Below are 26,360 nucleotides of genomic sequence, written 5' to 3'. Positions count from 1 at the left end.
TATTTAGTACCGGTGTCACGCCCTGACCTGAGAGAGACGTTTTTCTCTGTTTAGTTAGGCCAGGGTGTGATATGGGGTGGGCATTCTATGTATTTGTATTTCTATGTTTTGGCCAGGTATGGTTTCCAATCAGAGGCAGCTGTCTATCGTTGTCTCTGATTGGGAACCATACTTAGGCAGCCTTTTTCCACCTGTGTTTTGTGGGTAGTTATTTTCTGTTTTGTATTTCGTTACCTGACGGAACTGTTTGGCTTTTCAGTTTGTTTCTTTGTTCTAGTGTTTCGTTGTTTAATAAATAATAATGAACACTTACCACGCTGCGCTTTGGTCCCCTCGCTACATCAGCCGTAACAACCGGATTACAGAAAATATGGTAATGTTTTCACTGTTTGAACTCTTGGATTTACAGCAATCGTCAGACTACCTAACGTTTCAACGACATTTAAATAGAGGTATGTTGAAGTTGGAATGTGATTAGTAGGGGTTGATAGCTTTGGAGGTGATTAACGTTTATCACTTCATTGTGTCCCTATTTTCCTAAACCACTGTAGCCAGGTTTTGTTTTCATGTTTGGCTACACAGCTTCACAAGTGTCATTTCACTTGGTTATGTCTCCCTGAATTTGTCTACTTTCAATTGTTTTTTTTGATAACCTGATTGGAATATATTTTATTTAGGAGGAATAGGCCCGAGTTCTAGAGAACTACAGAGTTGCATTGTGTGGATGTCACACTTCTCAGAAACGGGGGCCGCTTAGCTAACTTCAGGCCGCTTAGCTAACATTTGCAAGTCTATATATGGCAAGAAAGTAGCATTTGTGTCTATCTATGCACCTGCTGCTTTTGAGGACAGCATTTTCCCTGGGCTTACATGAGAATTGTTATCACTTTCAGAGTACGAATTGGTCATAGAGGCAGATATGAATGCAGTTTTCAATCTCAAGCTTGATAGATCCACGCAAACGTTTTCACATGCCCAACAATCAGCATCATTAGCATTGAATGCAATGACGGAACATCTCAATAATCTCTGATGTGTGGCGAGTTCAGAATCTGGGCATCAAAGATTATACCTGCTTTTCTGCATATCACAAATCATACTCTAGAATTGATTGTTTTCTATTCTCACGTACTCTAAGTATGTGCGTCGCGCCAATACAAATATTGCCTGTGACGCTTTCAGATCATAATCCCCTGGTTACTCAAGAGCTTTAAGATAAATGAAAAAAACATTGGCGTTTTAATACGACCCTTCTTCAAAACTAATTGTTCGTGGCTGAATTTCAAGCCAAAGTAGTTGAATTCTTAGCAAAAAACAAAAGGACTCTGTAGAGGACCCAAGGTTTACATGGATGGCTACAAAAGAGTTTATCAGAGACTTTACATCTTCTTTTGCATCTCACTTCAATAAAGCCAGGAATCACAGAATCAAGTTATTGAAGAAAACATTTTAATCACTTGAACAGAACCTGAAAAGGAATTACTCAAATAATGTCAATGATTTGAGGGTGGTTAAAATGGAACTGAATGATTTATTAAGGAGGAGAGCTGAGTTCATCATGCATAGAGTGAGGCAGAACTATTATTTTAATGGGAGCAAACCAAGTAGGCTTCTAGCCTTAAAATTTAAACAAAGTGAATCTTGTACTTCTATAGAATCTATTCAATCACCAGTTAAAGGCTTACTTTCTGATCCACAGGAAATGAATGCAACATTTCAGTCTTTTTACCAGGAGTTATATACATCTTCTATCTAGTTTGAACAAGACAAATGCAAGCAGTTTTTAGATAATCTTGATTGCTTCTCCTCCAATACGGGCCAATCTGCGGATCGGGGCCGACCCATCTCACTAGAGGAACTAGAGGAAGCACTGAAAGGTGCTAAAAAGGGTAAATCATCCGGGTCCGGATGGCATTCCACCTGAGCTGTTACAACATTTTTGGGGCATTTTAGGACCAGTATTATTGGAGTCAATTCATTCGGCCATTGACAAGGTTTAAAAAAATGTTTTATTAATCTCTCTACTGCCAAAGAAAGGGGTAGATCAGACTGTGCAAATTATTGTCCGATATCTTTAATTCGGACCAAAAATGTTGTTCAAAAGTATTGGCGTTTCAGATGGAAAAGTATTTGGATCGAAGTTGATTCACATGGACCAGTCAGGTTTTATGAAAGGTCGCCTTGCAGCTGACAATGTCAGACGATTAATGCATGTAGTACATGAACCACATGGACACACCGTGTGCTGGGCTGTCTCTAGATGCTGAGAAGGCTTTTGACAGGCTTGAATGGCAATACTTGTGGGCTGTTTTAGAAAAATTTGGTTTGGGAAATAATTTTATCGATATGGTTTGTGTTATATGCTAACCCCGTGGCTATGGTTTCTACTAATGGCATACACTCAAGTCCATCGCCTATTTTTCGGGGATGTAGACAAGGAGATGGCCTGTTCTCAACATTATTCATTTTGTCGCTAGAGCCTTTAGTCTTTCCAGTTATGCCCACTTAGATCATGGTTTGATCAGTCTACATCAGTCTCTTGGAGAACTATTGAACTTCTTTCACCTACAAGATTGCAAGATGTGTTATTGTCTGGTATATATAATAAGAAATGCATGTTGTATTTTGGTCCAATCATTTCTAATACAATAGCGAATTTTAGGAAGGTTGAGAAGTGCGTAGGTGGTAACTGGAAAGGGCATCTCCATACCCCTCTATGGCATAACAAGGCTATTACTTCCGCTAATAAACCGAGTCTAGAGCCTGGTCTGCAAAAGGGGTCAATAATCTAAGGGATATATTCAACTCCAATGTTCTTCTTAGTTTTCAGGAACTTTGTTTTCATTTTGATTTGCCAGGGTCGTCATTCTTTCTATATCTTCGACTATGGTCAGCGCTTCGTGCATATGGGGTTCCATGGGGTACAAGTTTGGGAAGGCACCCGGTGATAGAGTGGATTTTTACATTCCAGTCCATTTCAGTCCAGAGGTTTTGTGTCTACTATTTATTCTCATCTTCAACGATTAAAGCAGAAAGATCTTTCAATGGTTAAAGCATGGGTCAATTTACATTTTAGTCATTTAGCAGACGCTCTTATCCAGAGCGACTTACAGTAGTGAAGGCATACATTTAATGCATTTAAAAAAAAAATGTTATACTGGCCCCCCATGGGAATCAAACCCACAACCCTGGCATTGCACACACCATGCTCTACCAACTGAGCGACAGGGAAGACTAAATGATTTGGCTGTCGATGATGAGGCTATTTCACTCATCAAAGAACCCAAACCATCAATTAATTCATTTTAAACTTTGTCATAGATCGTACTGGACACCACATGTAAGATTTCATGCAAAACAGGCTCAAAGCCCATACTGTGACCTATGTAACCTCAATACACTTGGTACATACAAATATATGGGATTGTCCTGAGGTTTTGGAGGAAAGTGTCATCTATTCTCTCTGACATGATTGATAAAACTGTACCCCTTGAACCAATTATGCCGTTGCTTAACGATGATACAGGCATGCAGCTGAATGAGAAACAGCAAACTGTTGCTGGCTGGGTTGACTGCTGCCAAAACTTGTTGTTCAACGTTGGGTGCCACCACATGACCTACATATAAGGAAATGGCTAGCATACTATCAGGATGTAATTATGTTGGAGTTATCCACTGCTCGTATGAATAAAGCCAGTCCTAGCACTCTGGAAACATGGAAAGTAGCCACCTCAGAAATCTCTATCGTTAGATGTGATGTAAAATGCTTAATCGCTGGTGTTGTATTAGAAAATGACTATGCTGTGTATATTGGAGTTGTTTATTTTAACTTGGGGGGATGGGGGGGGGCATGTTTGGAATGGGTGGGAGGGTGTGTAAGTTAAAAAAAAGGGAGGGGGGGAAGCGTAATGTTACTTATGATTGTATTGCCCTTGTGACCCCCAAAAAAACAATTGTTCACCCCAAAAATATAAGAATGTCTCACCTCGTGTTCAAGAATGGCCTTTTTACTCGCTCACTTTCGGTTATTTGAAAACAAAATAATCTCCAAAATATCGTTGTTTTTTAAACAAGCCATAGAAAGTTGGCTGCAATTTCAGTTTAATCCACCAGAAAAGACAGAACAAATAATACAACAAATATTGTGGTTAAACTCAAATATACTAATTGATAAAAAAAAATATTGATTGGAATCTTTAACAAGGGGAAGGGGGAAAAAGTTATTATTATTAACCCTGTTTTTCACAAGCGAAGCAGGCTGTGAATTCTGTAAACATCGTTTCTAGGATGGGCTTTTAGCAGGACAATATATATTGGTCATGGCTCCCGAGTGGCACGGTGGTCTTAGGCACTGCATCTCAGTGCAAGAAGTATCATTACAGTCCCTGGTTTGAATCCAGACTGTAGCACAGCCGACCGTGATTGGGAGTCCCATTGGACGGCGCACAATTGGCCCAGCGTCGTCCGGGTTAGGGGAGGGTTTGGCCTGCCGGGATGTCCTTGTCCAAAAAAAAGGCATGGTGGGCTTTTGGTTTCTCTCCCTCTAAAAACAGAAATATTTTGGCCTTTATTCAGATTACAATTGCTCACTTTTGGTTTTTTGAAAATGAAATAATCTCCAACATAGTTATTTTTTTAAACAAAGCGATTATTACTATTAAGCATATTGAAGTTAGAAGCAATAGCCTACCCGCTGTGGTCAACTATTTCAGTTTGTAACCACTTTCTCCAGTACTTTTGATAGGAAGGGGAGGTTGGAGATGGGCCTGTAGTTGGATAGGATGTCCTGGTCAAGGTTGGGCTTCTAACGTAAGGGGGCGACTGCAGCTGTTTTGAAGATCAATGGTACCTCTCCGTTCAACAGGGACTTGATGATCAGGGTGGTGACAAACATACGCAGGCTACATGAGCAGGTTTTGAGTAGGGATATGGTCAAGGGAGCAAGTGGTGGCCTTCATTTTAGAGATGGACTGCACAGCGGAGGATGTGACTTCTGTAAAGTTGCTGAAGGAAGGGGCAGTCTGTGTTGGAGGCTCATGAGGTGGGGTGCAGGCCGTCTTAGAGGCCATGATGTTTGTCCTGATGGTGTCAATCTTTGTCTTGAAAAAATCTGAGAAGCGATTGCACTGCTCAGAGGAGGCTGCTGAACAGCATGAGTTTGCAGCGTTGAAAAGGTGGATGATGGCAGAGAACAGGGTTTTGGGGTTAGCTTGCCTGGCGGTCTTTATAGGCCAGTAGGTGGACATTGAGGCCATCCTTCCTCCAATGTCTCGCAAGCGTACTGCCATGAGTCTTCATTCTGCACAGTTCATCAGTGAACCAGATTCAACCACAAAGACCAGGGAGGTTTACCAATACCTTGCAAAGAAGGGCACCTATTGAATATCCCTTTGAGCATGGTGAAGTTATTAATTACACTTTGGATGGTATATCAATACACTCAGTCACTACAAAGATACAGGCGTCCTTCCTAACACAGTTGCTGGAGAGGAAGGAAACCCATAACATGATGCAGCCACCACTATGCTTGAAAATATGTAGAGTGGTACTCAGTAATGTGTTGTATTGAAAAACCAGTGGGTCCAAGCAACTATGCTTGTCACGACTTCAGCCGAAGTCAGTTCCTCTCCTTGTTCGGGCGGCGCTCGGCAGTCGGCGTCGATGGTCTACTAGCCATCCCCGTTCAAAATTGCTTTGTCTTTGTTTCTACACACCTGTTTGTCATTCCCCTAATTATTGTTCATGTATTTAACCCTCTGTTTCCCCCATGGTGTTGTGGGGGATTGTTTTATGTCATGTTCGTTAATGTTGTTTGGGCAAGTGTAGTGTTTTACCTTGCACCATTTATTATTCTGAGTAAAGTTATGTTGCTCCCAATTCTCTGCTCTCCTGCGCCTGACTGCATACACCAGCTACACCCACCATTATGACAATGCTGCAGCTAATCTACCTTTCACAAGAAAACAAGTTACCAGCTGATGACATGATACATCATACATGCATTGTGAACTGCACTCCATACTGCAGGGTTCATCAACTCAAAAAAACAATTCTTGTAGGGGGGGTGGAACAATTATAAATAATTTGTAGACTCCAAATTGACCACAAGAAGCACAAACTGATATAACATTTGACTTAAACATTTCAAGCCTTACATGTGTATATCACATACAGTATCTCTATCTCTCTATGAGTGGGAATACTTTGGAACAGATTTCCACAATTAAAAACACTGGTGTTTTTACAGTCTATGTCAAACAATAATTTGAGTGTTGATTGATCATGCAGCAAGCAGACCAGGCCATAGAAAAGCAATATTTAGACATTGCATATAATGTAACAGTTCCATTTCACACGCTGTTCATAGTTGTTCCCCTTGCTCTGCGAGGGCCGTGGCTTTTGTGGAGCGATTCTTCGAGGGTGGCTGTTTTCGATGTGTTCCTTGTTCGAGCCCAGGTAGGGGCGAGGAGAGGGACGGAAGCTATACTGTTACACTGGCAATACTATAGTGCCTATAAGAACATCCAATAGTCAAAGGTATATGAAATACAAATGGTATAGAGAGAAATATACTGCTCAAAAAAATAAAGGGAACACTTAAACAACACATCCTAGATCTGAATGAAAGAAATAATCTTATTAAATACTTTTTTCTTTACATAGTTGAATGTGCTGACAACAAAATCACACAAAAATAATCAATGGAAATCCAATTTATCAACCCATGGAGGTCTGTAATTGGAGTCCCACTCAAAATTAAAGTGGAAAACCACACTACAGGCTGATCCAACTTTGATGTAATGTCCTTAAAACAAGTCAAAATGAGGCTCAGTAGTGTGTGTGGCCTCCACGTGCCTGTATGACCTCCCTACAACGCCTGGGCATGCTCCTGATGAGGTGGCGGATGGTCTCCTGAGGGATCTCCTCACAGACCTGGACTAAAGCATCCGCCAACTCCTGGACAGTCGGTGGTGCAACGTGGCGTTGGTGGATGGAGCGAGACATGATGTCCCAGATGTGCTCAATTGGATTCAGGTCTGGGGAACAAGCGGGCCAGTCCATAGCATCAATGCCTTCCTCTTGCAGGAACTGCTGACACACTCCAGCCACATGAGGTCTAGCATTGTCTTGCATTAGGAGGAACCCAGGGCCAACCGCACCAGCATATGCTCTCACAAGGGGTCTGAGGATCTCATCTCGGTACCTAATGGCAGTCAGGCTACCTCTGGCGAGCACATGGAGGGCTGTGCGGCCCCCCCAAAGAAATGCCACCCCACACCATGACTGACCCACCGCCAAACCGGTCATGCTGGAGGATGTTGCAGGCAGCAGAACGTTCTCCACGGCGTCTCCAGACTCTGTCACGTCTGTCACGTGCTCAGTGTGAACCTGCTTTCATCTGTGAAGAGCACAGTGCGCCAGTGGCGAATTTGCCAATCTTGGTGTTCTCTGGCAAATGCCAAACGTCCTGCACGGTGTTGGGCTGTAAGCACAACCCCCACCTGTGGACGTCGGACCCTCATACCACCCTCATGGAGTCTGTTTCTGACCGTTTGAGCAGACACATGCACATTTGTGGCCTGCTGGAGGTAATTTTGCAGGGCTCTGGCAGTGCTTCTCCTGCTCCTCCTTGCACAAAGGCGGAGGTAGCGGTCCTTCTGCTGGGTTGTTGCCCTCCTACGGCCTCCTCCACATCTCCTGATGTACTGGCTTGTCTCCTGGTAGTGCCTCCATGCTCTGGACACTACGCTGACAGACACAGCAAACCTTCTTGCCACAGCCCGCATTTGATGTGCCATCCTGGATGAGCTGCACTACCTGAGCCACTTGTGTGGGTTGTAGACTCCGTCTCATGCTACCACTAGAGTGAAAGCACCGCCAGCATTCAAAAGTGACCAAAACATCAGCCAGGAAGCATAGGAACTGAGAAGTGGTCTGTGGTCCCCACCTGCAGAACCACTCCTTTATTGGGGGTGTCTTGCTAATTGCCTATAATATTCACCTGTTGTCTATTCCATTTGCACAACAGCATGTGAAATGTATTGTCAGTCAGTGTTGCTTCCTAAGTGGACAGTTTGATTTCACAGAAGTGTGATTGACTTGGAGTTACATTGTGTTGTTTAAGTGTTCCCTTTATTTTTTTGAGCAGTGTAGTTCCTATAATAACCTCAATCTAAAACTTCTTACCTGGGAATATTGAAGATTCATGTTAAAAGGAACCACCAGCTTTCATATGTTCTGAGCAAGGAACTTAAACGTTAGCTTTTTTTTACATGGCACATTTTGCACTTTTACTTTCTTCTTCAACACTTTGTTTTTGCATTATTTAAACCAAATTGAACATGTTTCATTATTTATTTGAGGCTAAATTGATTTGATTGATGTATTATATTATGTTAAAATAAAAGTGTTCATTCAGTATGGTTGTAATTGTCATTATTACAAATAAATAAATAAATAAATAAATAAATATATTTTTTAAATCAGCCGATTAATCGGTATCAGTTTTTTTGGTCCTCCAATAATCGGTATCGGCATTGAAAAATCATAAATCGGTCGACCTCTAATTAATATATTATGTGTCTTATATATTATGTGTATCACCATGTGTATAGTGCAAAGTGAGTGTTAACGTGCATGAAATTAAAATGGTCTGGGTTTTACTGTGCAGTCCAAATTGCGGCCATCACACACATGAACACACACATTAACACACGAATGTCAGTATGGTTGCACACTCAGAGGTACAGCCTCACACAGACTGTACATGCTCTCAAACATACGCATAAACACACAACTACGTACAGAAAAACTACCAGTAACACTTACTTAAATCCTTCAGCTATCATAGTTTAGAACGTGTTATAATAAAGCTTATACTGTATGTTTTGTCTATGTATGTACAACATTTCACCTGATTCAAAATGGCCGGCATTTAGTTATTATGAGAAGATACTAAGTCATCATAAAAGGGTCATGCATGTTAATGACAAGTCCACCAATGAAAGCGGTCCTTTGTAGCTCAATTGGTAGAGCATGGTGCTTGTAATGCCAGGGTAGTGGGTTTGATTCCCTGGACCACCCATACGTAAAATGTATGGACGCATGACTGTAAATCACTTTGGATAAAATCGTCTGCAAAATGACCGGCATCTTGTTATTATGAAAAGATACTAAGTCATTATAAAAAAGGGTCATACATGCTAATGACAATTCTTACAATACATAACCACATCATAATGCATTATAACCTACCTGTTGGCTTTAACTAAAGTATTGTCACACTACAAAACCTTGTCCCCGGGCTATTGGGCAAAGTATTTGGCGGAAGTGTCTGGGAACGAGATTGCCACACTACCACCTGCAACATACTGCACACATCTTCCTTGTTAGCAGTGAGAGTGCCTGGAGTCTGGGCTCGGCAAGCACACCAGTCCAACTGGGAGACTGGAGCTGGTAGCACCCTTACCCAATGGCAGTCACTGTTTTTCAGCCTCATTAGGCACTTGGCCCACAGCCTTTTGCCAGACAGATGTTGCCTCTACATGCCGCTACAGCTGCTGTTACGCCTTCTCAATGCTACCTCCTGGTTCCCATGAAGATTTTTGTTGTACATTTTGGTAATTTAGTTGAAATGAATCACACTTCGGCTACATTAAAATGAGACTTCCCAATGTCACTAAATCAAAGTAGGACCAATGTGGGCCCGCCCAAGACTGTTCTTTGTCCCCAGCCTCAGTCATGGAAACACAAAAGACTGAGTCTTTAGGCCGAGCACCGATGTAAATCCCAAAGGTGGAAAAAGGACATGAAACCTAAGTCGGGTTCATTTAATGTTCTTTTGAGCTCCCTTTTTTTTTTAGCTTAAGGCAGAATGGGGCACAAGGTACATTTTGGGTTGAGTGAGTCTGCATTAAAAAGTTTTAGAATCCTTATCAGTATTGGGTGATTAGAAAACAAAAACACATACATCTAATCTGATCGAGTACCTGGACTAATTTGACAGGAGTGCCTGGACACGGAGATTTATATCACTCAAAACTTTTATTGTGGATGCATTCTCCCTCTAGATACAATCTGTTGCATGCTGGCAATAGTCTCCTGTATCGAGACTGCTGTGAAACTCTCCTCTCATCCCTCAACAATCTTGCCAGACAATTCCTTATCTCTGTCTTTCTCCTCTTGCTTTATCACTGCAAACGCCAAATCAGGCTTTCAGGCACGGTTCTCATGTTGAAGGAGGAATCCATTTGTCCCGTCGTTATCTCCTAGGCGGTGTGTTAGTGTTCCAGGCAGGCAGATGTAATAGTCAGCCTGGCAAGCAGTGCCTTGGTCTTATCAGTTCTACTCAGGTGAGCTCACCATCTACCTCCCGAATGACTCATTAATCAGTAGAGTGCCGAGACGCCACTAGCTCAGACCCAGCACAGCCCAGGATAGACCTCAAGGCCCCCTGGGACCATAACTGCGCCAGCACAGTAAAATAAACCATGCCTCGACATTGGGTTGGTCACAGCAAGCACCCAATACACACTCATGCATGTACAGTATGCACACACGCCTAGATATACATAGGTGTTTGTTTGGTCAATGCAAAGGGTCCGTGCTGCCGCTTGCACACGAGTGTAAGCGTCAACACAGAGTTCTATCAAAAAAGCAAAAAACAGTTATGTTATTGTCAGCTTGGAATAGATAGCAGTTTTATGCTAGATAAAGGCATGCTGTTTGTTTTTTATTTATTTAACTAGGCAAGTCAGTTAAGAACAAATTCTTATCGACAATGACGGCCTACACATGCCAAACCCAAATGACCCTGGGCCAATTGAGTGCCGCCCTATGGGACTCGCAAACACGGGCGGTTGTGAAACAGCCTGTATTCTTGTCATTAGATTTTCTGTTTAATAAGCATTTCCACATTGACCATTTCACCCCTGGGCAGGTTAACCTGGGTTCAAACTCTATCCATTGGACGAAAATGCCAATGAGTCTGAACCAATGACATATATAAACCATGGATTGCTGATGCCATGTATTGGACATTGAGGGGCCATATTGGCACTCCCAAGTAGAAGCAGTCCTCCGTAGGATTGAATGGACTTCTACTAGTAAAGGCTGCTGAGGGGAGGACGGCTCTTAAGTAATTGCTAGAAAGGAGCGAATGGAATGGAGGTTGTTGATACCTTTCCACTTATTCCACTCAAGCCATTACCACATGCCCGTCTTCCCCAATTAAGGTGCCACCAACCTCCGGTGAATTCTATAGCATTTCAAATACATTTTTCTATGACAAAATTACATGTTTTTAAGCATTTTCCTGTTGTAGTGGGGGCAATAACATTAGCAATCTCAGAAAATTATACTTTAAGGAAAATGTTTTTATATATGTTTGGCTGACATAATATAATTTCAAAGTATGAACTAAGCTGTCTGTAATATAATAAATGTGGCAAAAACATATGTAGACATTAATAAATGCATTTCTAGAGCTTCCAAAATATTTTTTTTTACAACGGTGGGAGAGTGCCAAGATGGAGGCACGGTGGCTTTAACACAGCGTCAGTCATCTAGTGCAGTGGTTCTCAAAGCTCTCCTCTGGGACCCCCAGCCGTTCCATGTATTTGAACTATTCCAGAGGTAGCACACCTGATTCAACTTGTCAACAAATCATTAAGCCCTTGATTAGTGAATCAGGTGTGCTAGACTAGAACCACTGATAAATCATTGGTCTGAACCCACTAGCCTGTTCACCACAGGGTGAAAACGCCCATACCATTTGCAAGACTTTTAATTTGTCTCTAATCAATGTTTTATTCATCCCCAGACTGACTCTAATGCATTGGCTGTACACTCCATTTGCTAGGACCAAGATTCCAAATGAGTAGACGTAGTGCTTTTGCAGGAAATAATGTGTATAAAAGCCTATTACTGTGATTGTCTATGGGAAGGAGAAAGAGAGAGACTAACTGCATATGACTTGATAAAAGTATACTATGTTCGATCTATAGGAAGGAGGAAGAGAGATAAACAGCATAGGCGTATTATTGGATATCAGTACTTGACAAAAGCCTACTGTATTCATTGGTAAAGAGAAAGAGAAAAACTGCCTAAGGATGTGAATCTCATGTTTCTGACATAGGCCACAACAGTATTTATAGAGAAAACAGGATGTGAGTGATGGGAAGACGGAGAGACAAAGCGTATAAATGCTCATTGATCAGAAGCTCTACTCTGTTACGAAAAAATATCCATACTGCATTGGTAAAAAAAATGAAAACAGCCAGACAGAAAAAAGCCTTATATCATGATTCAATAATTTGGTTCCTATCATAGGAACCATTTGCCTCTAGGCGCAAATGCAATAGTGTTCGAGCCATGTGCTTTGCTTTACAGGAACACAAAGTAGGAGCTAGTGGAGCTGTCCAGTTGCTTTTGGTGCTGAATTAAGAAAAGCCCTGGAAGAGTTGCAGCAGTACACTCAATTAGCTCAGTCAGAATCACATTAAATCAACAGACTAGTAACTATGGTTAGAGGGGAAATTCTGCCACTGGTAAAGCGTTGACAATTCAACATGAGACATGTGTAATTTAAGGAATTCACACTGACACAGCAGTAGCCTATGATCTGATGTAAAAATGCATAATCCACGTTCCTAAAAGCATAATCGCATGGATCGCCTAGGTAGCCTTTTGATAGTACTTTATCCATTTAAAAGGCAATGTAAACAACATTAACAAAAATGTAAAGGAATGACAGATTTCAAAGTGATGCCAAGTAGCCCAGATTAGATTGTTATCACAAACTTATAACAATGTAGCCCATACCACCATTCCCACCCATATAAAGGATATGTATGGAATAGGCTACATACATGCCTAATTAAAGTATGATGATATTGAAATGATTTCTGCCCGTGCCAACCTACTGGGCACAAACTGGTTGAATCAATGTTGTTTCAATGTAATTTGTCAATGTATTGTGACGTGGAATCTAAGTGGAAAATACATTCGATTTGAAAAAAGTCATCCAAAGTCAAAATCGTTGTTTTGAGTGTGACATTTTAACCACAGGATTATATCATCATTGTAACCAAATTTGAACAGAGACAAACCTTGTATAAAATGTTGAATTTGTACCTTTAAATCAACGTCAGATCTTCAACGTTATATCCAGTATATATATATTTTTTAACTATAAGTTGGGCAGTACCTCCTACTGGGGAATTGATCTATAGCTACCCTTTGGTCTCCCATCTAGGGTCATTGTCTCACGGCCATCTGCACTGATCTGTCTGATAACTCGCAAACACTCATGGGATAGCTCAAAAGGAGGTTGGCGACAATGTGCTGTTCTAACACTAGAAAATATTACCAAGGCAACATCATCCTCTGAAACCCCTTTTATCATAAAAAAAAGTCAGAGTTAATCTTCCCAAAAACGTATTTTTTTTTTCATGAGCAAGTTCACTATTTAATCCTACATTTAGCTAAGGTGTTTTGTGGTTGTAGAATCAGTATTTATGTGCTACCTAGCTAACGTTAGCATCTGTTGGGTAGGTTACTTTCTAAATGAAATCTGTTACAGATACTAGTTAGTTACCTGTCCAAAATTGTAATCAGTAAGGTAATTTTTAGATTACCCAAATTCAGTACTGTAATCGGATTATTTTGTTACTTTTTGATTACTTTCCCCTTAAGATGCATTAGAAGAAGACAAAAAGGATTCGCTCAGGTGAAACAAACTTAAACTTTCACCTTTTTTCAAAGCTGAATTCAAAGTCATTGAGAAAACAGAAAGGTGTGATAATGTACTTGGGTTTTTTTCACAAACATTTAAAAGTGATCCAAGAAGTAATCATCTAGTTTTTCAAAAGTATCTGTAATTTGATTTCAATATTTTTGCTGGTAACGTAACTGATTACAGTTCAAGTTTTTTTGCAATCAGATTACATGTAAACAGTTACTCCCAAACCCTGCGTCTGTTTACTGGCTGAACCAGTCTCATATCAATCCATAATGAAATGAAAGGGATGCTAAAAACGCCAGTTCACACACAATGCTGAATACTCCCTCTAGCTAGCTAGTGTAGTGACATTCTAGCTAATAGCACATGAGTTTTCATGATCAGGCAGTTTCTGTTCTGCTGTGATAAGTGTGCCGAATCACACAACTAGCTACTGTACGTGCACTGGCTGTAACGTTATCGCGTTGGCCAAATGTTATAAAGAAGTGAGGCACAGTGCCAGCTGTCAGAATCAGATACATGCTGATTTTTGAGAACATTCCCATAACTTGGGTACCATACAACTTCATCAGCAAGCTGACAAATTAACTACCGTAAAGGCCATTAAAACAAGCTCACACTAGGCTGCTAGATGGTGAAAGTTTGCTCAGGTGATCGAGCATGATTTGCCATAGTAGCCATTAGCCAGTGTGGCATAGCTACGGAGAGCAGAGTGATTTTCAGAATAAGGAACTAGTGTTAGGCTGAGCTAAATCTAGATTTTTTGGGGATGGGTTACACATTAATACTTGATATGTTGAATTCACGTTTCCATCTCAACCAAAAATCGAAGTCATGAAGAATAGGACTAAATCAAATCTAACTTTATTTAAATTGTAAATGTTTGATTTGGTCCTACTCTTCAGCTTAGATTTTTGGTTGAGATGAAGGCGTGAATCCAACATATCAATGATTTAATTTGTAGATAAAGTGGAATTAAAGCCAGACCAAGTTCCACAGATGGAAATATCCAAGCAGAAGATTAATCCCCTTTAAATGTTGATATTTGGTTGCATTGACAACCAAACAGAATTCAATATCACATTTCAAATACAATGAGTAGCCTATTAACTTGTCGACAAGTTAACAAATTATGTGTTGGATTCACGTCTCCAACTCAACCAAAAATACAAGTATAAGAATTGGATTAAGCCGGTGGCTCAGATGGAACTATCCAAGCAGTAGATTCAGTGCATTCGGGGAAGTATTCAGACCCCTTGAATATTTCCACATTTTGTTTGTGACGATCGTCAAAAGGAGTAGACCAAGGTGCAGCGTGGCAAGTGTTCATATTTATATTTATTGTAACTCAGAACACTCAAACAAAATAACAAACAAAGAAAAAACAAATGTCACGTTCTGCAGGCTTACTGAGCTGACAAAAACAAGATCCCACACTGAAGGAGGGGAAAAAGGGCTGCCTAAGTATGTTTCCTAATCAGTGACAACGATAGACAGCTGCCTCTGATTGGAAACCATACTAGGCCAATCAAAGAAAAAAAACAACATAGAAATATGACACATAGAATGCCCACCCCATGTCACACCCTGACGTAAGCAAACAGAGAAAAACGGCTCTCTCATGTCAGGGCGTGACAGTACCCCACCCCCAAAGGTGCGGACTCCCGGCAGCAAACCTGAACCTATAGGGGAGGGTCCGGGTGGGCATCTACTTATGGTGGCAGCTCCAGTTCGGGGCGTAGCCCCCACTCCGCCCGCTGATCCCTCCGCTTTTGTGTCGCCGGAGGAACCAGACCATGGATCTTCGCTGGAAGCTCCGAACCGTGGATCGTCGTTGAAGGAACTGGACCGAGGATCATCGCCGGAGGCTCTGGGCTGCAGGCCGCCGCTGGAGGCTCCGGGCTGCAGGCCGCCGCTGGAGGCTCCGGGCTGCAGGCCGCCTCTGGAGGCTCCGGGCTGCAGGCCGCCCCTGGAGGCTCCGGGCTGCAGGCCGTCGCTGGAGGCTCCGGGCTGCAGGCCGTCGCTGCAGGCTCCGCGCCATGGATTGTCGCTGCAGGCTCCGCGCCATGGATTGTCACTGCAGGCTCCGCGCCAGGGATTATGCCTAGAGGCTTCGTGCCATGGATCATCCCTACAGGCTCCGGGCCATGGATCATCCCTACAGGCTCTGGGCCATGGATCATCACTGGAGGCTTCGTGCCATGGATCATCACTGGAGGCTTCACACGTGGAGCCGGAACAGGTCTCACCGGACTAGGGAACGTCGCTGGAGGCTCCGGACTGGGGAACGTCGCTGGGAGCTCTGGACTAGGGAACGTCGCTGGAGGCTGGGTGCGCAGAGCAGGCACAGGGTATACTGGGCCATGGAGGCACACTGCAGGTCTGGAGCTTATGACAGGCACAACCCGTCCTGGCTGGACGCCCAGTCTAGCCCGGCAAGTGCGGGGCGCCGGCACAGGACGAACCGGGCCGCGAAGGCATACTGGCGACACCATGCGTAGAGCTGGCGCAGGATATCCTGGGCCAAAGAGACGCACTGGAGACCAGGAACACTGAGCTGGCACAATCCTTCCTGGCTGAATGTCAACTCTAGCACGGCAACTGCGGGGAGCTTTCACAGAGCGCACCGGGCTGTGGCTGCGCACTGGAGACACCGTGCGCATCACCGCATAACATGGTGCCTGACCAGTCCTACTCTCACCATGGTAAGCACGGGGAGTTGGCTCAGGTCTGAAACCTGACTTAGCCAATCTCCCCGTGTGCCCCCCCAAAAAAATATTTGGGGGCTGCCTCTCGTGCTTGCCTCGATGCCGTGCTATTTCCTCCTCTCGTCGCCGCTCTGCTCTCGCTGCCTCCACCTGTTCCCATGGGAGGCGATCCCATCCAGCCTGGATCTCCTCCCACGTCCAGGATCCCTTGCCGTCCAGGATGTCTTCCCAGGTCCAGTTGTCCTGACCACGCTGCTTGGTCCTTTTGTGGAGGGATCTTCTGTGACGATCGTCAAAAGGAGTAGACCAAGGTGCAGCGGGGTACGTGTTCATATTTATTATATTTAACTCAGAACACTCAAACAAAATAACAAACAAAGAAAAAATTAACGTCACGTTCTGCAGGCTTACTGAGCTGACAAAAACAAGATCCCACACCCAATCAGAGACAACGATAGACAGCTGCCTCTGATTGGAAACCATACTAGGCCAATTAAAGAAAAAAACAACATAGAAATATGACACATAGAATGCCCACCCCATGTCACACCCTGGCCTAACCAAACAGAGAAAAACTGCTCTCAGGTCAGGGCGTGACAGTGTTACGTTACAGTTTTATTTTAAAATGGATGAAAATGTTTTTTCCCCCTCAATCTACACACAATACCTCATAATGACAAAGCAAAAACAGGTTTTTAGAAATGTTTGCAAATGTATAAAATAAAAAAAACTGAAATATCACATTTACAGAAGTATTCAGACCCTTTACTCAGTACTTTGTTGAAGCACCTTTGGCAGTCTTCTTGGGTATGACTCTACATGCTTGGCACACCTGTATTTGGGGAGTTTATCCCATTCTTCTCTGCAGATCCTCTCAAGCTCTGTCAGGTTGGATGGGGAGCGTCGCTGCAAAGCTAGTTTTAGGTCTCTCCAGAGATGTAAGATCGGGTTCAAGAGACTTGTCCTAAAGCCACTCGTGCATTGTATTGGCTGTGTGCTTAGGGTCGTTGTCCTGTTGGAAGGTGAACATTTGCACCCAGTCCTGAGGTCCTGAGCGCTCTGCAGCAGATTTTCATCAAGGATCTCTCTGTACTTTGCTCCGTTCATATTTCCCTGGATCCTGACTAGTCTCCCAGTCCCTGCCGCTGAAAAACATCTCCACAGCATGATGCTGCCACTACCATGCTTCATCGTAGGGATGATGCCAGGTTTCCTCCAGACATGGCGCTTGGCATTCAGGACAAAGAGTTCCATCTTGGTTTCATCAGACCAGAGAATCTTGTTTCTCATGGTCTGAGTCCTTTAGGTGCCTACAAGCAGGCTTTTATGTGCCTTTTACTGAGGAGAGGCTTCCGTCTGGCCACTACCATAAAGGCCTGATTGACGGAGTGCTACAGAGATGATTGTCCTTCTGGAAGGTTCTCCCATCTCCCCAGAGGAACTCTGGAGCTCTGTCAGAGTGACCATCGGGTTCTTGGTCACCACCCTGACCAAGGCCGTTCTCCCCTGATTGCTCAGTTCCACTTGGCATCCAGCTCTAGGAAGAGTCTTGGTGGTTCCAAACATCTTTTATTTAAGGTGAGTTCCAAATATTTCTAACGGTCGCCCCAGCATGAGTTGTTTATAAGCACGTGATGTGAGAATGCACTCCCTATTCCAAAACGCGATTGTTACGCAACATGTTAGTTAACAAGCTCATTATCTATAGGCTGTTTCAACTTGTCAATTTCTAATTATTTTCTAACAAGTTGTATTTTCTAACAGTTTGAATTGAGGTGTGTTCCGCCTCCTCATTAATTCACATAGAAGTAGCCCATTTCAGTGTTCACGGACAATTTATGTTTGAGGCTTTCTGAGCCGGACAAACTTCCCTCTTTGAGGAGAGCTCTTCCCCATTTTTTCCGCACATCAAGTATGCAGACATTTGCGCAGTCTTGCATGAACTGGCACATTTTCTGACTGGTGCTCACATTGTTCCATTGTTGTTTTCCTTATAAATAATAACTTTGGACATGTGTGCGTTGCTATCAAAGTAAGTGTCTTATTTTCTGTATATCGTGTTGTCGTTTCTACTGTAGCATACAGTGTCTGTATGTATGTATGTATGTATGTATGTATGTATGTATGTATGTATGTATGTACAGTGAGGGGATTAAGTATTTGATCCCCTGCTGATTTTGTACGTTTGCCCACTGACAAAGAAATTATCAGTCTATAATTTTAATGGTAGGTTTATTTGAACAGTGAGAGACAGAATAACAAAAAAATCCAGAAAAACGCATGTCAGAAATGTTATAAATGGATTTGCATTTTAATGAGGGAAATAAGTATTTGACCCCCTCTCAATCAGAAAGATTTCTGTCTCCCAGGTGTCTTTTATACAGGTAACTAGCTGAGATTAGGAGCACACTCTTAAAGGGAGTGCTCCTAATCTCAGTTTGTTACCTGTATAAAAGACACCTGTCCACAGAAGCAATCAATCAATGAGATTCCAAACTCTCCACCATGGCCAAGACCAAAGCGCTCTCCAAGGATGTCAGGGACAAGATTGTAGACCTACACAAGGCTGGAATGGGCTACAAGACCATCGCCAAGCAGCTTGGTGAGAAGGTGACAACAGTTGGTGCGATTATTTGCAAATGGAAGAAACACAAAAGAACTGTCAATCTCCCTCGGCCTGGGGCTCCATGCAAGATCTCACCTCGTGGAGTTGCAATGATCATGAGAACGGTGAGGAATCAGCCCAGAACTACACGTGAGTATCTTGTCAATGATCTCAAGGCAGCTGGGACCATAGTCACCAAGAAAACAATTGGTAACACACTACGCCGTGAAGAACTAAAATCCTGCAGCGCCCGCAAGGTCCCCCTGCTCAAGAAAGCACATATACATGCCCGTCTGAAGTTTGCCAATGAACATCTGAATGATTCAGAGGACAACTGGGTGAAAGTGTTGTGGTCAGATGAGACCAAAATGGAGCTCTTTGGCATCAACTCAACTCACCGTGTTTGGAGGACGAGGAATGCTGCCTATGACCCCAAGAACACCATCCCCACCGTCAAACATGGAGGTGGAAACATTATGCTTTGGGGGTGTTTATCTGCTAAGGGGACAGGACAACTTCACCGCATCAAAGGGAAGATGGACGGGGCCATGTACCGTCAAATCTTGGGTGAGAACCTCCTTCCCTCAGCCAGGGCATTGAAAATGGGTCGTGGATGGGTATTCCAGCATGACAATGACCCAAAACACACGGCCAAGGCAACAAAGGAGTGGCTCAAGAAGAAGCACATTAAGGTCCTGGAGTGGCCTAGCCAGCCTCCAGGCCTTAATCCCACAGAAAATCTGTGGAGGGAGCTGAAGGTTTGAGTTGCCAAATGTCAGCCTCGAAACATTAATGACTTGGAGAAGATCTGCAAAGAGGTGTGGGACAAAATCCCTCCTGAGATGTGTGCAAACCTGGTGGCCAACTACAGGGTTTTGCCACCAACTACTAAGCCATGTTTTGCAGAGGGGTCAAATACTTATTTCCCTCATTAAAATGAGAGGTCGACCGATTATGATTTTTCAACGCCGGTACCGATTATTGGAGGACCCCCAAAAAAGCCGATACCGATTAATCAGCCGATTTTTTATTTATTTTTTTATATATTTTTTTGGTCTATTTATTTGTAATAATAACAATTACAACAATACACTTATTTTAACTTAACCTGTTTGGGATAGGGGGCAGTATTTGCACGGCCGGATAAAAAACGTACCCGATTTAATCTGGTTACTACTCCTGCCCAGAAACTAGAATATGCATATAATTAGTAGATTTGGATAGAAAACACTCTAAAGTTTCTAAACTGTTTGAATGGTGTCTGTGAGTATAACAGAACTCATATGGCAGGCCAAAACCTGAGAAGATTCCATACAGGAAGTGCTCTGTCTGACAATTTGTTCTCCTTCTGTGGCATCTCTATCGAAAATACATCATCTGTGCTGTAATGTGACATTTTCTAAGGCTTCCATTGGCTCTCAGAAGTCGCCAGAAAGTGTAATGGGGTGTCTGCAGTCTCTGGGCGAAGAACATCAGGAGTATTTGTGAGTGGTCAGGCTGGGAACAGTGACACTGGAGATGCGCATACATGAGACTACTCCATTTTTTTCTTTCAGCCTTTGAATGAATACAACGTCGCCAGGTTGGAATATTATCGCTATTTTACGAGAAAAATAGCATAAAAATTGATTTTAAACAGCGTTTGACATGCTTCGAAGTACGGTAATGGAATATTTCAATTTTTTGGGTCACGAAATGCGCTCGCGCATCACCCTTCGGATTGTGACCTGAACGCACGAACAAAACGGAGCTATTTGAATATAACTATGGATTATTTGGAACCATAACAACATTTGTTGTTGAAGTAGAAGTCCTGGGAGTGCATTCTGACAAAGAACAGCAAAGGTAATCCAATTTTTCTTATAGTAAATCTGAGTTTGGTACTCACAGACACCATTCAAACAGTTTTAGAAACTTTAGAGTGTTTTCTATCCACATCTACTAATTATATGCATATTCTCGTTTCTGGGCAAGAGTAGTAACCAGTTTAAATCAGGTAAGTTTTTTATACGGCCGTGCAAATACTGCCCCCTAGCCCCAACAGGTTAATATGGTCGAATCCGGAAACTATGATCTCGAAAACAACACATTTTTCCTGTCAGTGAAATACAGAACCGTTCCGTATTTTATCTAACGGGTGGCATCCCTATGTCTAAACCTTCAATGTTAAGTCATAATTACGTAAAATTCTGGCAAATTAGTTCGCAACAAGCCAGGCGGCCCAAACTGTTGCATATACCCTGACTGCGTGCAATGAACGCAAAATGACACAATTTCACCTGGTTAATAATGCCTGCTAACCTGGATTTCTTTTAGCTAAATATGCTGGTTTAAAAATATATACTTCTGTGTACTGATTTTAAGAAAGGCATTGATGTTTATGGTTAGGTACATTCGTGCAACGATTGTGCTTTTTTCGCAAATGCGCTTTTGTTAAATCATCCCCCGTTTGGCGAAGTCGGCTGTCTTTGTTAGGAAGAAATAGTCTTCACAGTTCGCAACGAGCCAGGCGGCCCAAACTGCATATCCCCTGACTCTGTTTGCAAGAGAAGTGACACATTTTCCCTAGTTAAAAGAAATTCATGTTAGCAGGCAATATTAACTAAATATGCACGTTTAAAAATATATACTTGTGTATTGATTTTAAGAAAGGCATTGATGTTTATGGTTGGAGCAACGTGTACCTAAGCGATTATATGCAACGCAGGACAGGCTAGATAAACTAGTAATATCATCAACCATATGTAGTTAACTAGTGATTATGATTGATTGATTGTTTTTTATAAGATACGTTTAATGCTAGCTAGCAACTTAACTTGGCTTCTTACTGCATTCGCGTAACAGGCAGGCTCCTCATGGTGTCACGTCCTGACCAGCAGAGGGAGTAATGGTATTAGTTTTGGTCAGGACGTGGCAGAGGATTTGTGTTTTTGTATGTATTTCTACGTTCTGTCTAGTTTAGTTTTTCTATGTTTAGGTTTGGGACTCTCAATTGGAGGCAGGTGTTTCTAGTTGCCTCTGATTGAGAGTCCTATAATTAGGTGTGTGTTTGGTTTGGGTTTTGTGGGTAGTTGTATTTCACACTGCTAGTATTCATTTAGCCTCTGAAACTGTCCTTCGTCGTTCTTGTTGTTTTCTTGTTTTTTTTGTGTATGCGTTATCCTAATTAATTAAAAGATGAGCATTCACATTCCGCCTGCGTATTGGTCCTCCCTTCAGCACGACGGCTGTTTTTGTGACACATGGAGTGCAATGTAAAGCAGGTGGTTAGAGCGTTGGACTAGTTAACCGTAAGGTTGCAAGATTGAATCCCCGAGCTGACAAGGTAAAAATCTATCGTTCTGCCCCTGAACAAGGCAGTTAACCCACTGTTCCTAGGCCGTCATTGAAAATAAGAACGTGTTCTTAACTGACTTGCCTAGTTAAATAAAGGTCTAAAAAAATATATTATTTTTTAAATTAAAAAATTAAAATTAAATCGCCCAAATCGGCGTCCAAAAATACCGATTTACGATTGTTATGAAAACTTGAAATCGGTCCTAATTAATCGGCCATTCTGATTAATCAGTCAACCTCTAATTAAAATGCAAATCATTTTATAACATTTTTGTCATGGGTTTTTCTGGATTTTTTTGTTGTTATTCTGTCTCTCACTGTTCAAATAAACCTACCATTAAAATTATAGATTGATCATTTCTTTGTCAGTGGGCAAACGTACAAAATCAGCAGGGGATCAAATACTTTTTCCCTCACTGTATGTATGGAGCATAATGCACAGTACCAGTCAAAAGTTTGGACACACCTACTCATTCAAGGGCTTTTCTTTATTTAAAAAAATATTATCTAGACTGTAGAATAATAGTGAAGACATTAAAACTATGAAATAACACATTTGGAATCATGTAGTGTCCAAGAAAGTGTTAAATAAATCAACATATATTTTCTATTTAAGATTCTTCAAAGTAGCCACTCTTTGCCTTGATGACAGTTTTGCACACTCTTGGCATTCTTTCAACCAGCTTCATGATTTCAATTAACAGGTGTGCTTTGTTAAAAGTTAATTGGTGGAATTTCTTTCTTTCCTTGAGCCAATCAATTGTGTTGTGACAAGGTAGGGGTGTTATACAGAAGATAGCCCTATTTGGTAAAATACCAAGTCCATATTATGGCAAGAACAGCTCAAATAAGCAAAGAGACACGACAGTTCATCATTACTTTAAGACATGAAGGTCAGTCAATCCGGTAAATTTCTAGAACTTTGAAAGTTTCTTCAAGTGCAGTCACAAAAACCATCAAGCGCTATGATGAAACTGGCTCTCATGAGGACCGCCACAGGAAAGGAAGACGCAGAGTTACCTCTGCTGCAGAGGATAAGTTCATTAGAATTACCAGCCTCAGAAATTGGAGCCAAAATAAATGCTTCAAAGAGTTCAAGTAACAGACACATCAACATCAACTGTTCAGAGGAGACTGTGTGAATCAGGCCTTCATGGTTGAATTGCTGCAAAAAAACACATGACTGAAGTACACCAATAAGAAGAAGAGACTTGCTTGGGCCAAAAAACAAGAATAATGGACATTAGACCGGTGGAAATCTGTCCTTTGGTCTGATGAGTTCAAATTTAAGATTTTTGGTTCCAACCGCCGTGTCTTTGTGAGACGCAGAGTAGGTGAACGGATGATCTCTGCATGTGTGGCTCCCACCGTGTAGCATGGAGGAGGTGTGATTATTGAATCAATTTTAGAATAAGGCTGTAACGTAACAAAATGTGGGAAAAGTCAAGGGGTCTGAATACTTTCCGAATACTCTGTACATCTCCTTTAAAATGTTGATATTTGGTTGTGTTGTCAACCAAACACAATTTCAATATTACTTTTGTAATACAGTGAATTAGTCTTACAAACTAATGTAACATTCAACCTTAAAATGAGCAACACATTCGTGGCCACATTTAGGTTACTGTAACTACACATTTGTTCTGTAATCATAATCAAGATAAGTTCAAGATCGCATGCATAGGTTGTCGCAGGTCTTTGGGGACCTTCAAAATTGCTGTAATAATAATAATAATAATGTGCAGAATCTTAAACGGCATTGATCCCTTGCACCCAGGGAACATCAACTGCAATCCAGGTCATTGGTTCTGCTATTAGATGCAGCACTGTTATAACACATGAATCTGTTTTATAAATAAACAAAATATCTGGCTTTGTATTCCCGTTGGAACTTTGCTGTGCTTTTAAATGGTTGAAAGTGCAGTGAGATTAAACCTAAAATCAGACATTGTTTTTCCATTGGAATTTGGTTGAGCGTCTAGATGGTTGAAAGCGTAGTGATAAGACATTGGCAATTCAACTAACTTTTAGCTGTCTTTTTGATTGGGTGAATATACAGATAACTGCTAAAATAAAGGAAACACAAACAAAGTGTCTTAATAGGACATCAGGCTACCAGAACAGCTTCAATGCTCCTTGGCATAGATTCTACAAGTGTCTGGAACTCTACTGGAGGGATGCGACACCGTTCTTCCACAAGAAATTCTATAATTTGGTGTTTTGTTTATGGTGGTGGAAAACACCATCTCAGTTGCTGCTCCAGAAATCTCCCATAAGTGTTCAGTTGGGTTGAGATCTGGTGACACACACATACACACCCTTTAAACCCCCTAAGTTCCCTTGAGACCCCCCTTTCAATGTCACTGAGATCTCTTCTTCTAGCCATGGTAGCAAAATAATGGGCAACTGGTCATTTTTATACATGACCCTATTCATGAAGGGATGTTAATTGCTCAATTAACTCAGGAAGCACCTGCTTTCAATCTACTTTGTACCCCTCATAACTGGAATGTTTCCTTTATTTTGGCAGTTACCTGTAAATCGTAATCTCATTGCCCAACAACCCTCACGCTACACTTCCCGGTGAGTCCGTCGTTTGAATGTCTTCACTGTCTATATAAAGAAGACAATAATAAACAATATTTCAGACGCCTCCCGAGACCATGTTGGAGGCTGGTGGTATTTTTTTAGCACTCTGGTCTTGCTTTTAATCCATTTAAACAAATACTTACACGTATGCGTGGTAAATGAATGCCCATCCTCTTGGTCTCTCCAAAACATTGTAAAGAAAATTCTGCAGTCTTCTGTAGAAGACAGTTCTCTTTGGAGGCTTGGGTTTGCCGGAGAGGCTGGATCTCGGTTTGCTAAGGATGCTGCCCCGTGTTGTTGCCTTGGCGTCCGCACCTGCTATGAGCAGCGCCGCATCTCTGTTCGAGTCCGTAGCCCCAGGGTCGATCCCGACAAAGCCTACTTTGAGTTTTTTCTCCGCAGCTGGACCCGGGTAAACACCGCCGTTGCCGGATTTTTTGACCATTCTGTCGAAATACTGTCATGTGGAGCTTGGAGATTTTTTCCGCCCTTTACCAGGTAACAGCATCGCAGTGCTGGGCGTATATAATGATCCGTAGAGCGCCCGAGACCCAGACTGTGCACGTTGCTGAGGCTACCCTGCCTCTCTGAGAAGCCAATTGAAATGCAGAGAAGAATCTGCAATGAACACAATTCTCCTACCTCAGCGTCTTCCGGCCACCTGACAACAAAAAAGGAATTAGGTGAAAACAAATGTTTTTCTTATAGTCTATATATAAACAATGTAAACACTGACAGTCAATTGTTTGATTTGCAGTGTAGCCTAAAGGCTACAAACAAAAAGTGTACTTATGATTTCCTCCACGTTTGGCTAACCACCTTTAAAAAATGATATTATCGAATGAAATAGCCTATGTTCAAGGTTAGAACTACTCATCACTAGTCTTTTTCAAGCAATAATAGCAAAGTACTTCATAAATTAGTGTTCATGTGGTAGGTTACTGTCCTAATTTGCCTAAAGCTCCAAACTAATGCCGTAAGCAAATACAGCAACTATTCCATAGTGCTTGAATTATAGTCCTTGCTCGTATTCATAAAGTGTCAGAGTAGTACTGATCTAGGATCCTCCTAGATAAGCACTTTTAGATAGATGCTTTATGAGATGCATTGGATTGCTACAGTATTCAGATTCTTCATGTGTTTGATCCAAAATGCCCCCCCATCTTCCCCTTAGGGACACAGACCTAATTACATCTAATGACAGGCAGTGGTAGCACCACCCTTAAAGAGACGTTTGGGAACTTTGGCGACTATGTAAGTATCATTTTGTTTTAAACACCAGAAGAAATCAACTTTTTTCGAGCTGAAAGACGATGGCCAGAGCTTACCCATGATGTTGCACAATGATTTGTCAATAAGTCATCGGTTTAGTCAAAGTGGG

The 26,360-nt window shown here is 42.1% G+C and overlaps 1 protein-coding gene across 1 annotated transcript in view; it reads right to left on the bottom strand.

The window, feature by feature from the left end:
- The window catches only part of LOC106565271 (potassium voltage-gated channel subfamily KQT member 2), a 108,991-nt gene extending 83,340 nt beyond the window's left edge, over positions 1-25,651 (bottom strand). Inside the window, exon 1 of the mRNA XM_014132186.2 lies at positions 25,123-25,651. Coding sequence (XP_013987661.1) covers positions 25,123-25,424 — 302 coding nt within the window. The 5' untranslated portion in view covers positions 25,425-25,651. The remainder of the gene's footprint in view (positions 1-25,122) is intronic.
- Positions 25,652-26,360: the final 709 nt, after the last annotated feature.

Source organism: Salmo salar, chromosome ssa12 (assembly GCF_905237065.1).
Source record: "Salmo salar chromosome ssa12, Ssal_v3.1, whole genome shotgun sequence".
Taxonomy (NCBI): domain Eukaryota; kingdom Metazoa; phylum Chordata; class Actinopteri; order Salmoniformes; family Salmonidae; genus Salmo; species Salmo salar.
Note: the sequence above shows the minus strand (reverse complement) of the source record. Positions and strands in the feature narration are given on the sequence as shown.